At 30.7% G+C, this 16,430-nt stretch overlaps 1 protein-coding gene across 3 annotated transcripts; it reads left to right on the forward strand.

Moving 5' to 3' along the window:
• Positions 1 to 803: 803 nt before the first annotated feature.
• Positions 804 to 14,684, forward strand: LOC141454089 (uncharacterized). Of its 3 annotated transcripts, none has more exons than XM_074127896.1 (13): positions 804 to 1,068; positions 1,182 to 1,423; positions 1,702 to 1,800; positions 2,565 to 2,780; positions 3,106 to 3,306; positions 4,578 to 4,712; positions 5,315 to 5,467; positions 5,594 to 5,763; positions 6,900 to 7,154; positions 7,448 to 7,673; positions 9,331 to 9,490; positions 12,104 to 12,559; positions 13,972 to 14,684. In XM_074127896.1, the coding sequence occupies exons 2-13, from the start codon at positions 1,220 to 1,222 to the stop codon at positions 14,562 to 14,564; spliced, it is 2,868 nt and encodes a 955-aa protein (XP_073983997.1). In that variant the 5' UTR covers positions 804 to 1,068; positions 1,182 to 1,219; the 3' UTR covers positions 14,565 to 14,684. The 3 variants fall into 3 exon arrangements, with proteins under 3 accessions (XP_073983997.1, XP_073983999.1, XP_073983996.1); XM_074127898.1 differs by having other exon boundaries at positions 1,199 to 1,423; positions 12,116 to 12,559; XM_074127895.1 differs by having other exon boundaries at positions 805 to 1,068; positions 1,199 to 1,423.
• The last annotated feature ends 1,746 nt before the right edge of the window (positions 14,685 to 16,430 follow it).

Here is a 16,430-nt window from a genome sequence, read left to right on the forward strand (position 1 = left end):
CTACAAATGAGGAAATGATTTTTAATAATATAAAATCTTTATTCAGAGTAAAGATAACATGCAGCAAAATTAGGCAGTTTCCTATAGACGAGATTCTTACTTATGGAACAGAATTTTAGAACAAGACCCAGAAGATCAGCAATAAAGTAATGTAGCAGAAACGGCGTATTGGAGGCGATGTATTTTAAAGAATAGGATGGACAAAATAGGAATCAGAATATAAAGGATGGAAATGAATGTAAAAGAAAACGTGTAGGAAAGATTAGCGAAAAGAAATTAATGAATGGTAAGAGCACTGAAGAAGAATGACCCCCCGTGGAAAAAGGAGAGGAAATGGAATTCTTGGAGGAGGATACACAGGAGATGAATTTTACAATGAAATTCTCACATTAACCATTACATAAATTCCAAGGACTAGACCTGGAACTGAACCCATTACCATAATACATCTTAGCTTTGGGGGCCTTATCTCTAACCGCTCAGCTATCGTGGTGCCTTACATGTAAAAAAGAAAAACTCCTGAAAGAAAAACTAGCATGAGTGTTTTATCCAAGTTTTTGTTTTAAATAATTAATTTAAAAGTAAAACGCTAATTGGTCAATTATGTTTTCACTGACATTAACACAATGTGCCTGATTTTTAACCAGGTTCTCTCCATATAAGGGGGATGCCTTTTTTTTTATAGAGAAAACTGCTGATTGTAATAAACTTGAACTCATCCTTTATCTATTTTTAAATATGATAATTATATAATTCAATTAAAATAATACAATCACATTGTGAAATAAATTAGCTGTAAAATATAAAATTCAAACTTAAATGATTCCTACTCAAGAAACCTTTGAATCAACATAAATTAGAGTAAATAAATGCATATGTTTACAGGAAAAATCCAGATGATTTGGAAAGGAACAGTATGATTCTTTTCTGGTACCATTTAACTCCGACGAAAACCGCTAAAAAGTAAACTGCTCCCAAAAATTAATCATATTTTATAATAATAGTAATATTTTTTAAAAAAATAAAGTTTTGCAGTCATTAATTTCAAGTATACCAAAGATATAAATAGTGAGTATATATTATTGAATTGTAGCAGTTTAAAGCACAAAATAAACTTATAGTATTAATATTGACAATTGTGTATTAAAAACAATAAGAATAGATATCATGTTTTATTTTAGTTACATGTTTATTACAGAATACAAAAACACAATAAAATATGACTCGAGGTAGGAAACAAAAAAAGCGAGAACGTCGTGCAAGAGAGAACGAACGTAGAGACTGTACCAAACTAATTAGCGACGATCATGATGGCCAACTAACTGGACACCATTCTTGTGATAGAGGAGGCCTTTCGATTACGTGTATTTTTAAAAATGATGATTTGCAAGAGATATCTAATTTGCTGGGTACCGCGGAATTGGCAAGTGTAATATTTTCATGTTGAGGATTTCTGGCAGTTTAAAGTTTTCTTTTTACTATCCCAAACCGTTCTGATGGGAATCGACAAAGGCAAATGCCTAAGTACACCCTGTTCTGAACGGCATATTGTCTCCTCAAATGGATTTATAAATTTATAGTTAGTTTCACAATGATGCTATCAAAATTCTTCTATTTAGAAATTTAGATGAACTTCTTAATAATGTTTCAATTGCAGCTGAACATACATTTGGACGTATAATATAATGGTTTGTTTCTTAGGACGATTCGCATGCATTATTAGGAGCCATAGCGCTAGGAAAATTCGACGTTATAAAGCGATTACTGAAGAACGGGTATTCATTAGAAATAACTAGTGAGGTAGGTAATACAAATTTTGATTGATCTTAAAAATAACCACCTAGAGGCGTAGTCTATTTATTTGATTTCTTTCTAAGATAAAATAAGAAGCTTCAATTTTAATAGTCGACCGAATATACCACCACTTCTTTGCCGTCTGTCCCAGATTGAGTAAAATAAGGTTAAAATATTTTGGAATGGATGTAGTAAATGTTTTAAATGGAAGTGATTGGTTATCGTTGACACTTTTTTTGTAAAAAATTATATAATTATTTATAGACATCTAAAATGTTATTTGAAAAAAAAAAATAAATGAAATAAAAATAAATTCAAAGAGTAACCAAATAGATTTTAAATAAATACAAATTAGAGATTATAGCAATAGTAAATATGGAAAGTAATAAGTTGTTAAATTCAGTTTCTTTGTTAATTTTTGTTCAAGATTTATCTATTTTTTTAAGTACAATATATTTTTTTTATTTGTTTATAGAGGAGATTTTTTTTTGTTTTATTTGTTTATTCTTTCCTTTCTTTTTCTTATTTAGTTCTGTTTTTCAACTGTATATAATGGAATCGCAGGGATTTTGTTCTTTTTAATTTGCATTGATATTAAAACGACTCCACCGACGGTCTATGACCATGGTGATTGTCTAGATTATTTGTAAATGTGTTAAATTTGTAATATTCAAGGTATTATGTATAATTCAATAAAGACTATTTTACTACTAATATCAAATAATTTATTTTATATTTATTACATATTTATTTGATTGCTATAATTTCAGGGTGGCTTAACACCTATGCTGTGGGCGGTCAAATTAAAGAAAATCGAGGTTACCGATTTCCTGCTTCGTCGAGGTGCTAACATTCATGCGGTAGATGTAGAAGAGAACAATGCCCTACTATTAGCACTGCAAGCTACAGCTTGGGATCAAGATAGTTTTTTAGACTTTTGGAATCTCATCAAGGATACAAATATCAATTTAAATCATACTAATAAGGTGGGAAGAATTTAGAAAAATATGTTTAGCGTATGGTTAATGTAATAGTTGGACTATCATAAATTTCGTGATGGAACTAAGTGATAAGAACGTAAAATTGCTCGATGAGGTTATTTCCAAAGCTGAATCTTTTTACTCGGCTTATTATTATTGATATCAGAAGTCTATAACAGTCAGAACATTTTCTTTTTTCAAGTAACTGAAACAGCTTTTTTTTTTACATGGATTTGGTAATCATGATAGCCAATCTTACTAATAGAATGAAATATTAATGAAAGGAACATCGTGACAGTGCATAATATATAATTATACATTTTGAATTTAGTCAGGAAACTGTGCGCTACATTATATGGTAAAAAGGCAATGGGATGTTGTATTGGAAAAGTTATTGTCCAACCCAAAAGTAAACATTAATTTGTTAACAAAGAAAGGAGTTTCTGCACTAATGATGGCTTGTTCAAGACATCAGGAAGATACATGTTCAATATTGCTCAAGTACAAAGCGAACATACTAATCGAAGATGAGGTACGTTTTTAGTAATTTTGATTAATGATTTTAATTGATTAATTTTAATCAATGAATTGAATGTGGTCAACAGAACAAACAAATCGTTTTTAGCGATTACTTTCTCTCCTTACCCTTGCTTCCATTTTCTCGTTACGAAATGATTCCATTTTTGTTGTCAATAAGTTACCCCAAGATTAAGTATGATACAAATAATATGTCTATTCTAGTGATAAGTGTAATCTCTAATACATATGAAGAGTTAAACTTACAGGACCTGTCTGGTATCGATGCCTATAAAAATACATTAGATATTGATCACTTTTACTCTTTAACAAAAGTCATTTCTTGCAAAAGTGCACTCTAAAAAAGGTCCTTTTTTCCAGCATTGCATAATTGTCTCGGTACTGAAGATTTTCCTTAAACTTTGTTCTGAATTAAATTATCTTAATTTATCTCATTTCTGTTTATTTTTAAAAACCTTCTTCTGAATAAATCGATTTTAGAAAGGTTTTGAGAGGGAGAGAGCTCAATAGTTAGGCTTTGTTTTATTTAAGAAAAATGTGTGCAATGTAGCAATGAAAGAGCCTTTTGTGAGTATTTCCATAGTTTAAAACTTATTTAATGAAACATTTTAAATAAACTTCCTTGAAATGAATTCCTTTCAGGCTTTTTGGCTTTATTTTACTAAAGAATTCATTTTTCCTTTCTCAATTACCTGTTTTTATGGCCAGGGCTAAAATAAACATACAGAGTAGGCTCCATTTCAAATATTAAAAGTAAAATACAAGGGAAAAACACTGAATTGGCTTCTAGTTTGCCTAGATTTCTACTTTTTCTGTCTCTGTCACCTTCTTAAATGGCCTGGGCTAAAATAAACATACAGAGTAGGCTCCAATTCGAATATTAAAAGTAAAATACAAGGGAAAAACACTGAATTGGCTTCTAGTTTGCCTAGATTTCTACTTTTTCTGCCTCTGTCACCTCCTTTAATGCCCAGAGCTAAAATAAACATGTAATGTTTGTGGAAAATGAATTGTAATATTCAAGGGAAAAACACTGAATTGGCTTACAGTTCGTCTAGATTTCTAGAGCATTCTTGGCTGTGATGTTGTGAATCATACCTACTAAATCAAATTTGTAAAGATATGGCAATTTTGCCTGTTTGCGCCAAATGACCCATGGTTTAATTGAGTTTGACACCTATGCTTTAAGCAGTCTATTGTAAGATTTGCTTCAAGAATTCAAACTTCATTGATTTATTTTATTTTTTTAATTACAATTTTTTCCAGCGAGGATGTACAGCTCTGTGTTACGCCATTGCTTATTTGATGCAAAAACATATCTCTCCGCACAATAAAATTGTTATTGATTTAATTGAAGTGCATAAATATTCAGGACAAACAAGTATAGAAGCTTACGTTCAGGTACAAAAACAAATTACTAGATACATAAAGTCAAGAGTTAAGGCTCTTCTTACATCTATATCTTCGAATTTTACGTCATCTTCAGCGCTTATTGTCATTATAACCTTTTTATCTGTAGTTTGCAGTTCATAAGCAGATAGCATAGAAGATAGACCAACTTTATAATAACATTGTAAAAATATGATATAGTCAATAATCCCTGAAGATGACCTAGTCCCTAGGTTAAAAGCTAGGCAAAATATAAAAATTAAGACTGAAATTGGCTTTATACCTTCTGTTGTTAATAACTCCTTTTTCCCCCATTCTTTGATAAATTAACAACGTTTAAATATTTAAAAAACCCTTTATTGGAAATTGTCCAAGTGTACTGTATAATTTTCAAATAAAAGATAATCACTTCACATCACATTTTTTGCATATTTGCTTAAACAAGTTTTTTTGGAAACTGGAACAATGGAAAGTTTCCTCAACCTAATTATAATTTGCAACTTGAGTAATTTTGTAACCTAAATAAAAATAAAAATCGCGACAATAGAATTATTTTGAAAAAATAACATTTTACTAATATAGAAATTCATGCTACAATAAAGAAATATTTACAGAGGAGATTGGAGCTTGTAACTAACCCTACACAAGAAAACTTTACATATACTATATCTTCAATAATTATGCACATTGTTACATATTTTGGTCGTTGCATAGAATACGGATTGGACATGCTTATTGCGTTAAACTTGTTTAAAAAAATTAAAATGGTAAATATTAAAAATGTAACACATGTATATTTAATTTAATTTTGTGAATAAGGTTTATAACTACAAAACTTTGATCCCAATCATTTGCTTAATTACTGAATGTTATACGTTTGTTTCCATTCATAGGCAATTGATAGAAATCTAGATAATACAGATTACTGTCTATGTTTATTTGAAATTATCTCACAAGTTGTAAGAGGTAATGAGAAACCAATTAACAATATTGATAATGAAGGACTTGCCCAGGCTTTTAGTGAATCTGATTTGCTACCATTAATGCTACGTTTTATTAAAAGGTAACCATCAACTGAAACAGTTCACTGAGTTTATTTCAATTAAATACTCTAGATTTGGTTATGATTTAAGCATGGATAAACGTAGTTAAAAGATTGTGAAGTTCAATTCTTGTGAAACTAAGATAGCAATCGTCTGTAGGTAAAAATTGTAGACGTTTAGATCTGCGGAAAACAAATAGCCAATTTCTGAGATTAAGAAATGTTTATAAATCTTCAACTAATTTCTTGTGCCAGGTGCTTAGTAAGAAATTGCTGGTGAGAAAAATGTGCAGTTCACTGGATTCTTAAAACTAATGTTTTGCTGCAGTCTATCCTTGAACAAAACTACAAAACGTGATGAGCTTTATCTCTAATTCAAATAATTTATTTTTCTTATTTTTTAAAAGAAGAAAATCGGAACATTATATAGCAAACAATCTTCATCATGACTCAATCTTCATCATGTATCTAGTTAGTAGACTGAAAAAAACAGTCTGCACAGTATAGTAATCGCTACACAAACATTTTGCTCGTCCTAATTCTACAACAACTGATATAAAGTTTCAGATAATCATCTGGATTTCAATTACAACAAAAACTTCATGAGAATTCCATCTTCTTGGTCGCTTCACTTTCTACTTCACTATTTTGACTCTGAAACGGCGCAGATCGTCCTCCACATTGGTAGCCAGCTCTACCGATATCTTCCTCGTAGCTTAGGTCAGTTTCGCTTATACTGTACCTTTTTCCTCATCCTTTGTAGGTTTTCAGCTGCCTAATTTGAGAGACTTACCTAACATCCCTAGGTCGCTTCTTTTAAGACCTATAAACTCTCTATTTTTCCTGTACGACAGACATGCTATAGAGGATCATCATTTCTCGTCAGTTTAGATGAATTAATCCGGCTGTGAATTATGGTTTTTTCCATTTTTACGTAGCTTGAAGTTAGAACTGTCTAAAACTCAACAGAGAATTTAAAACTCTGCCCTTTGAATGGTTCAGTTTTCTGAAAGGCGTAAGTGATCGTATTTTAAGAATATTTTTTCAGTTTAGGACTACCCATCCCAATTAAAGTCACTTCAGAAATTAGTAATTTAGTCTGAGAACCTTTCATTAGTCAACAAAAATTAATTATCTAATTCACAATACTGTTACAGAAATGGTATGGAAAATTTGAAATCAAAACATTTATATTCAATCTTGCAGCCTCTTGTGCACTTTTCTAACCATTCATTTGTAAAGTGTTGGTTACAAGAAAATTTCAAAGCATTGGCTAGTAGTTGTAGTTTCGAACTATCAATGGCAAATTCATCTCTGCAGTATACTAGTGAAATTCAGCCACAATGTCAAAAGCAAGTTGGCGATGATTTTAATTCTCTTATGAATAAGCTTAATGGAGAACTTGCTAACAGGTTACGATTTATTTCTTTAATTTTTGTATTCTTCTCTTATCTTAAGCACGTTACTGGAGTGGCACCACTGGGTGCCTTCTCCAATCATGATTTCCCGTTATTTCTTTTCCCTTTCACCGTATTTGCTTGTTGCAACAACTGTTGCAGTGGTAAATTGCAATAAAAGATTAAAAAAAAAAAAAATTTTTGTATTAAAAAAAAAACTTACATGGAACAAATATTGCTTTAATTAATTAATCTTTTATTTACAATTCTCATTTTTAAAAAAGTAACAAGCAACACATTATTAACAGGGAAGAAAAATCAGCAAAAAAAAGACGTAATAATACCAGAAGTCGCAGTGTTGGTCAGGAAGAATTTGGTTGGACAAACACCTCTAATCAGGCAAAGTTTATAAAGCTTGATATGGCACTAACTAGTGGTAAATCAGAGGATGATCTGAAAAGTTTGAAAATGGCAGAGAGTGACAACATCAAGAACGTACCGTCTCCAATTTTACGAGGAAAGGAAGGCTTACAGGTTCGGATAAAATTTTCTTATTCTTCTTCTTTTCTAGGGCAGCCAAACAACTAAGGCTTACGTTTTAAAAATCTACACAACAGCCTGAGTGGAACGTTTTGTAGTCATTCTTCGGAAGGCAAGAATAACTAGCTATAAATGATTTATGTATCTCTCAACATTTCACAACAAGAAGACGCTAAACTTATCATTTCCTTTCGATAATTCTGTGGACAGAAAAAATTAATTAAAAAAATGGTTGAACAGAGTGAATTGCCAATTGAACTCTCACACGGAAATTCTATATTCGAATCCAGCTGTTCGCCCTTAGATTTTCACATCTTACTGTGACTGTCACGGTGATGAAAGTGTGTCTATAACTGCTGTGTACTGACCCAATCCATTAAAGCAAAGATCGTAGTAGACATTTAAGAAACAATCTTAGAAGAAAAAAAATACATCCAGTAAATGTCCAAAATTTAGGCATAATCACAATTCTACAAAGCTTTTCTACAAAGCAACGAATTGTTGTAAATAAATGTATAATTATAATAAATCGCTTCAGCGGTACACATTCTCAAAATTAAAAAATTAATGTTAAAAGAGCATGCTAACGCTATCTAACGTTACATTGTGGAACTATTAGTTAATTATAGTTTATAATTAAGCCACCAGGTAGCATGAGAATAATTTTTGGAAGCATTTTGAGCGATTAAAAGACACTGAAGTGAATGAAATATTTTATTAAATACAATTCATTCTAAATATACTCAAATGAATACCTTAACAACATTATAAATTGGTATGTTTTTTGCACTAATAAAAGTAACTTCTTATCTAAATGCTGCAATTATAACCTTTTTTTTATTAGTTTATCCTTAAAATAATCACAATATTATGTAATTATTTATGGTTTTTTTATTTCACTTAGTAATTCCAATAAAGTGGCCAGATTGATCTTTCTCATTATTTAAAAAGTACTTTTCAAATGATATTTGTCTTAGAAACCGAACAATATGAAATTTTTATTAGACCAATAACTACATTTTACTCTTTAAGCATTGTAGAGTCGTTTGGAGATCGTTTTGGTTCTTTTCATCTTATTATTAGGACTTGAGTAATCTTGTAGACAATTTTCTATACGATTTAATTTATTCAAAAGCACATAGTCAATAAATCAGACAGCACATGATCATATATCATTTTACCTTACATATAATTTTAAAAAATTCATTACTGTCAATAGCATAAGCCTTGAAAAGACCTAGCTCCTAGATCGAAAACTTGGTAAAAATAATACAAAAAATGGCTGAAATTGGCAATTTTTTTTTCTTCCTATTAGATTAATGAATCAGTCACTAAAACGTTGAACACTATTCTACAGTTATTTTAATAATTATTTTCATAACTATTCTATTGTTTTTTATTTGTTCTATATACTTCCCCTGTGAGCTCTATTCGATTATAAGCTTCTTCCTCTTATCTAGAAACCGGCGATAATACTATCCCGGGTAACCGTTTTTATGTGGGTAAGGCTTAGTTTATATTAAGAAGTTGTCAGTTCACTTCTTCTTCTTGAAATCAGTGGTAAGAAAATCGGCAGTTATTCCATGAAAAAATTGTCAACAATCCACCTAGATAGTAACAGACAATTTACATAGGATTCTTTTTGTTTAAGGACCTATGTTCTGGTGGCGATGCCAAGAAGAATATTACAGATAGCATATCCGATACATATTGGACCATAAATGTTCCAGGTAATGACAATGCGGATCAGGATGAAAAGTTAGTATATCCTAAATGGAAGGAAGAATTCAAGGAAGGCTGTGCTCTTTTTGGTAAATTAATTTTTTACTTTTAATTTAATTTTATTCTAATAGGTCGTAATTTCTGTCTTGATGTAGTAAAATCAAAATACCTTCAGGTATCATCTTGATTACTGAATTTCTTCTTACTTGAAACAGTTTCATGCAGACAATACGACCGATAAATGACTTAAAGGTTCAACTATGAATTGATAAACCTTTACAGATTCACTTTTCAACCAATTACCAGTTTAGGTTTGCCTGAAAAATGTCATGTTGAAAGCTGAACTCTTTTTATGTAGTTGCAGGTCATTTTACTTGTTTCTGCTTCGATTTATAGTTCAATTTGGTTCATCAGCTACGTAACTGTAACTAGTTGATAGCTGCCTATAATATACAGCGGTTCCTAATCTTTTTTCATTAGTGTACCCCTTTACCTGATTGTTTCCTTAGTGTATACCCCTAATATATATAATATATATGTATATAATATATTAATAAAAAAAATAAATAATCGTATTCTTGATTTTACGTATTGTAACTTTAAATTAACAGCAAAACAATCTGAATATAATGTGTCTTGTAAAGAACATATACATATGATATGTTCCTATTAAAAAAATCATCTATGAATAGGTAAACATTTCAAACCAATAACTATTGCGGGGGTCGTAAATTGAAACAGCAAAGCGTTAATAAAGGAGAAGTAAACTATACGCGGGCCATGTGTAATATTAGTCAAAACTAAAGTAACATTTTTTCGAATTTTTACATTTTCAAGAAATCATTTAATAATTTTTGATATACAAATATATTTACTTTTAAAAAATACTGCAGTATCGAATGAGTACTTAATTCTTGTCAATTTATATGTTATTCAGTTTTATTATAATAATTTTGTAATTAAGTTGTAGGAATCATTTATTATATAATTTTTTTCTCATTAATAATATACGAGGGTCGTTTGAAAAGTCCGTGCAAAAATAAAAACTACTTAATTTTTTGGGGTAAACCTTTTTTATTTTTCAACATAGTCTCCTTTTAGGCTTATACACTTCGTCCAACGCTGCTCTAGTTTGTTGGTCCCTTCCGAATAATAGGATTTGTCCAAGTCTGAAAAATAGCCATTCGTTTCTGCAATCACCTCCTCGTTTGAATATTATAATCTTTTTCCCGCCAGCCATTTCTTCATATTGGGGAACAAATAGTAGTCCGAGGGAGCCAAGTCTGGAGAATAGGGGGGATGTGAAACGAGTTAGAACCCTATTTCCATTAATTTTGCGACCACAACTGCTGAGGTGTGAGCTGGTGCGTTGTCGTGATGGAAAAGGACTTTTTTTGTGGGCCAATCGTGGGCGTTTTTCTTGCAGCTCGGTTTTCAAACGGTCCAATAACGATGAATAATATACATCTGTAATAGTTTTACCCTTTTCCAGATAGTCGATGAGGATTATTCCTTGCGAATCCCAAAAGACAGTCGCATAATCTTTCCGGCCGAAGGAACGGTCTTCGCCTTTTTTGGCGCAGATTCCCCCTTGGTAACCCATTGTTTAGAATTGTTCTTTGGTCTCAGGAGTGTAGTGATGTATCCATGTTTCATCCACAGTGACGAAACGACGCTTAAAGTCATGCGGATTCTTCTGGAACAGCTGCAAACCGTCCTTGCAACACTTCACACGATTTGAAAATCACTCGACTTCCTCGATTCAAACGAATGCCAAACACAAAGAAATAGACCGATCTGGCTGAAACTTGGTGTGTGTTCTTCCAAGAGATGCTACTAACTAAACATAACCTCGATACGCGCCAGTAGTGCTATCTCTCTGACTTTGCACGGACTTTTCAAACGACCCTCGTATAGCAGAGGTCGTAAATTGAAACAGCAAAGCGATAATAAAGGAGAAGTAAATTATATGCAGGCCATGTGTAATATTAGTCAAAACTAAAGCAACATTTTTGTTATATTTTTAATTTTTTTTGTGCGAACCCCAGGTTGGGAACCGCTGATATAGAACATCGTAACATTCTATTTTTAAGATGCCGAATGGTTCATCAACATATCATATTTATTAAGGAGAAAGAATTAGAAGACTATCGTGAGCCGTGTACCCTAAGATGACAAAAGCTTTCATCACCTATTATCAATCAAACCTTCTTCAAAGAGCTTAAAATACTGAAATGCACATAGATTATAGTTTACTGGTGACTCGACAGGTTTAGAGATTGTTTCGTTGATTTCAAGCAGTATTCCTAATCTTTAAACGTTTCTAGTTAATGATATGTTGGAATATATTGTTTAATCATATGGTGTTCTTTTCAGAATCTCTTTTGCAGTTGAATAAAATTATATTACATTAATAAAAGCAGAGTTTTAAAGAATCTTTATTAACATTTGTCTGAATACGTATTATCTTATAAAGCAAAGACTGCACAAAATTTTACATACCAACTCTAGACCATATATTTTAACATTTTAAGCAAAAGTACCCTTCTGAAATTTGTAATACGCAGTAACTGTTAATACAAAAAATAATAAAAAAAAAGCTCTGCTTAAGGTTCAAATGTTGCAAATAAGATAGATCAGAAATTATAAAATTACACAATATTATAGTTTGACTTAAAAGTCTAATACTATTTTCATATTAGGCATTTCTTTAGAAACATTGGAAGAAAATCGGATAGAACCAATCTGGGAATTAGAGAATGGCGATGGTGGAGATGTTAACAAACACCAACCTCATAACCTGGATGAAGAATCTTCATCCGATAAATGTGAAAACAAAACTGCCGACCATCAAGAGACGAAGAATGTTGATAACGATTATGAAACAAAAATTTATAATTTAGACTGCCAAGTTAAAAATATTATAAAATATTATGAACAAGAATGGGCTAAAGAATGTGCAAACGGTTATTCAGGTATAAAAGAAAATAGGGAAGATTTTTCTCAGGTGGTAAGAATAATACCACAATTAGAGAAATACCATATTACAAAAATAAAATCATCATGGTGTGCTCTTACCAGTAGACTACTCGAAAAATGGTCGGAGAATAAGGAAGAAGTTTTGAACACTATGAACCATCTTCAAATTTATCTATCAGGTAATTTATTTTGAATGATCATTTATTAGGGCAGGGGTCGGCAACCCGCGGTTATCCAAATTGTGTGGCTCTTCAGCCTGCCCAAAATACATTGTATATTTTAATTTTATTGAAACGAATGAAAATTCCATTTCTCAAAGATATTTTTTCAAAAATAATTTTAAATGTGATGGGTTCAAAATTGAATAGAATTGTACAATATTAAAATAAAGTACATGATTATATATCGTAAGACTGCCGCTATTTTCATTCAAACACAGGTTTAGTTATTATTTATTTGTTTATTTACTTTGCAATATGTGCAAATAAATATATAAAACCTTTAAATGATATTGAATATCATAAAATAATAATTTGCGAATACAAATGATCTACAGAGTTTGTTTACACTATCATCCTTGCGGCTCTTGGTAAGATTTAATAAAATTATTTAAGGAAAAATGGCTCTCTACTTAAAATAGGTTGCCGACCCCTGTATTAGGATAAAAGAGAGAGGCAAACAACTATACTATCTAATCTAAAGCCCCAATGGATTTCTTACGGTGAATTATGTCAGTATGAGTGCGAATAGCTACATTTTGCTGATTATTTTAAACAGCCATCTCTGAATAGGTCCTATGATTATTGAGTTAATCTAGGCAATATCGGTATAATTATAGTTCGTGTTGTTAGTCTGAGGTTGTTCTTAAGGATCTCGGAAGAAATAGCTAATCCGCTTCTTCCAGGTATTATCATTTGATTTCTTTAGCTGCAATAAATTTTCAGTTGTCCTTAAATATTAAAAAAGGATGTTTTGAGTATATATCTCTAAATATTACTATTTCTGAAATTCTTTTTAGAAAGACACTAAGGTCACACCAAAAACTACATCCTGATCAATAAACTAAGAAAGAAAAAGTATTTTTTCAACAAAGATCTTGAAAATAGAAATTCGCAACAATTCCAATCTTGATCTTATTTAAGTGCTCAAAGGATCAAGGTTTCGTGAATTCTAGCCAATGAGATTATTAGAATTTTGTTTTGATATTAGTCCAATTTTCCTAACTTGAACATCAACTGCATTTTTATCACTTTTGGGAGTATTATGTCCTAATTTTATTAGGACTTCCGAAAGGCACACTTACAGTACAACGTATAAAAATTCTTTATATTAATTTAAGGATAAATAGTGACCAATTTTTCTGTTAAATTTGCTTAGACAACAAATGTAGTTAAAATATTCCGAATGAATATTTTTTTGGTAAGTTATTTGAGGAATTCAGAGGAGATAATGACACTTAACTTGGCTTTTAACAGCGATTTCAGAATAATGTGTGGTTTTCCAATCAATTAAATTTCAGGGTCTTTGAATATATTCTATTTTGAATTTTATTCGAAAATTAATTAATGATTAAAATGAAATATTTGTCTAGATATTATTAAACAATTGGAAACCCCAAATAAAGAATTTACAAATTCAAGTACTAATACTGAGCATTATACTGAAATTGAGAAAACAAATCTTTCATCTGAACACGAATTGGAAGAAAAAGAAGTTAAAAAACGTGTAACAATAAAAAATCATAATGTTGAACGGCATCACGATAAAGGAAGTAATAATTTCTTCTATAAATTCCAAGATAATTATGGCCAAAGTGATAAAATGCATTTAAAATATATAACGGCCAATTATGCCCATCTGAGTTTTAGTGATCAACTGGGATGTGACATTGGTCATAAAAACTATTTAAATAATTATTATAAAAGCGAACAGAATCATCATCCACAATTTTATAGGTCTTTAATTGAACCTGAGTGCTTGTTAAGAAATAAATTCTGTTTGTATAACAATGAAGCGTTGCATATTGAAACGAAAGAAATGCGATTTTTTACTAAAGAACAACAAAATTATTATGAAGCTGAAGAATTTAAAAATGTTTACTTCTTCAATTTTTTCCAAAGAACGTCACCACCTCCAGGTTTTTCAGATATAGTAAATGTTTCTCCTCAATATTTCCATGAATAGTGTCTACAGTCGCAATTTGTTTTATCCCTTTTGTCCTCGTAAAATGTCCACAATACGCAACCAGTCTTTTTTCCAGCACAAAAAGAAAAAAAAACAATAAAAAATTTATTTTTGAAGGTTAATAATTCAATTATTTAAACTGATTAAAAAAACTGATTAATTTTAAATTAATCTAAGGATGATGAAGAAATATAGATGAAGAATTATAAAATAATTTACTTGCATTGTACTAGCCAAATTTTTGTTTTCGTTTTTGGATACATCAGCAGTCTTGATGGTTAGGACTACCTTCTGTTTTTTTTACTCAATCTTTAGCTGGAATGCCAAGAACCTTTATACTATTCTATTGAAGAGCAAGTTAGAAATAATTCTCTAATTTTTTTATAAATACTGTATCTTGCTGAAACACTTTATTATTTGATAAAATTCTTTGGGATTATACATCCTCTTGCTCTGAAGCTCTAACTGAACTGTAACAACAATAACAGAAGACGAATTAATACTAATAACCTCTAGTCACATCTTGTGCAATTTAATTAAAGTACTGTCGAACTTTCAATTCATGCATTATGTTTCTGACATATTTTCTTTCATAACAACAAAACGAGTGAACGGGACTTGATTTATTTGGCAATCTCATTTGGCGAAGGACAAGAAGTCAGACTTAAGAGTTTCTAAAAAAAAAAAAAATAATAATGCCACCATGCGTGGAAGGTACCATGTTCTCCTAGCATCAATTACTTAAAATGAACCCAACGATTAATCAAGAGTCGTTAAACGTGTATAACATTTTGATTTCTTTATTCTTCCAGTTCCAAAGACGACTCCCAGACAATAGTATGTGTCCAGCTAAAGCTTTTTTCAGTCCTCGCTTGAAGAACTAATTGTTTAAAATCGTTACACTATGCTCCTCTAAATCGTAAACCTAACTAGTCTATAATTTACCTTTTTAGAATGACTTACGTTGAATTCTCTTGGGCAAATAACTCCCAAGTACAACATATTTTCTATATCATTTCAAACTATTTAGTCTCTATTTTGTCGTACTTACTTTTTCATGTCCCGGAGTACATTTTTCGATTCTCTTTGTCTTGATATTTTCTTGGAGGTGATAGAAGTATGCAAGTTTTTAGTAATAAATGCAAAAATTCAATTTGAATCTTTTTAATAGCAATAATAATAAATCCTTTTAAAAAGAAAATATTTATTCTTGCCTAATAAATAATCATTGTTAACGAATCTTTGGTTAAAAAAATTAAATAAAACTAAGATTAGTCAACTTAAGTAAAACTCACAGAAATATAAAAATAATTTTATTGGAGTTACTAGTTTACAGTTTTTAACGAAGGAAATGAATTTTTTTGGAAAAGATACTGACTCAATGAGTTTTTGTAACTGTTGATAGTGGTAATGTTGGATAAATTCAAATCTCCTTATGAAGATTAAGCTAACATTAGCTTGTCTAGAAAAATAATAGAGCTTCATAATAAAACTATTCGGCAAAAATTCCAGTGTTCAAGAAAACCTAACTGCATGGATAGGGATAATTGGAAGTCGTGCGGGTGTGCAAATTACGTGTTAAATATTAAAATACAATGTGTACATAATGTAAGTAATCTTGTGTGAATAGAGCCGAAAATAGCAGACAATAACGGATCGCATTCGGCTTGTTAGAAATAAAAAAAAAAGAAAGTCGTGTGAGTGTGCATATTAGATGGATAAAAATTAAATTGGAAATAAAGTTAATAATCAAGTGGGATTGAAAAAATAAATGCCATTTCAGTCTCTATAGTAAAAATTTATTTTGCCGAGCTTTCGACCTAGGGACTAGGTCATCTTCAGGGCTGTGGAACATATTTACAGTTT

The sequence above is a fragment of the Rhodnius prolixus genome, unplaced genomic scaffold, assembly GCF_049639745.1.
Source record: "Rhodnius prolixus isolate KJV_2025 unplaced genomic scaffold, Rpr scaffold_9, whole genome shotgun sequence".
Classification (NCBI taxonomy): Eukaryota; Metazoa; Arthropoda; class Insecta; order Hemiptera; family Reduviidae; genus Rhodnius; species Rhodnius prolixus.

Excerpts from the sequence above, each read along its gene's own strand:
- LOC141454089 (XM_074127896.1), top strand. The coding sequence starts at position 1,220 with ATGACTCGAGGTAGGAAACAAAAAAAGCGAGAACGTCGTGCAAGAGAG. Across the intron at positions 7,674-9,330 it reads GAGGAAAGGAAGGCTTACAG|GACCTATGTTCTGGTGGCGA; the intron begins GTTCGGATAAAA and ends TTTTTGTTTAAG. Across the intron at positions 12,560-13,971 it reads TCTTCAAATTTATCTATCAG|ATATTATTAAACAATTGGAA; the intron begins GTAATTTATTTT and ends ATATTTGTCTAG.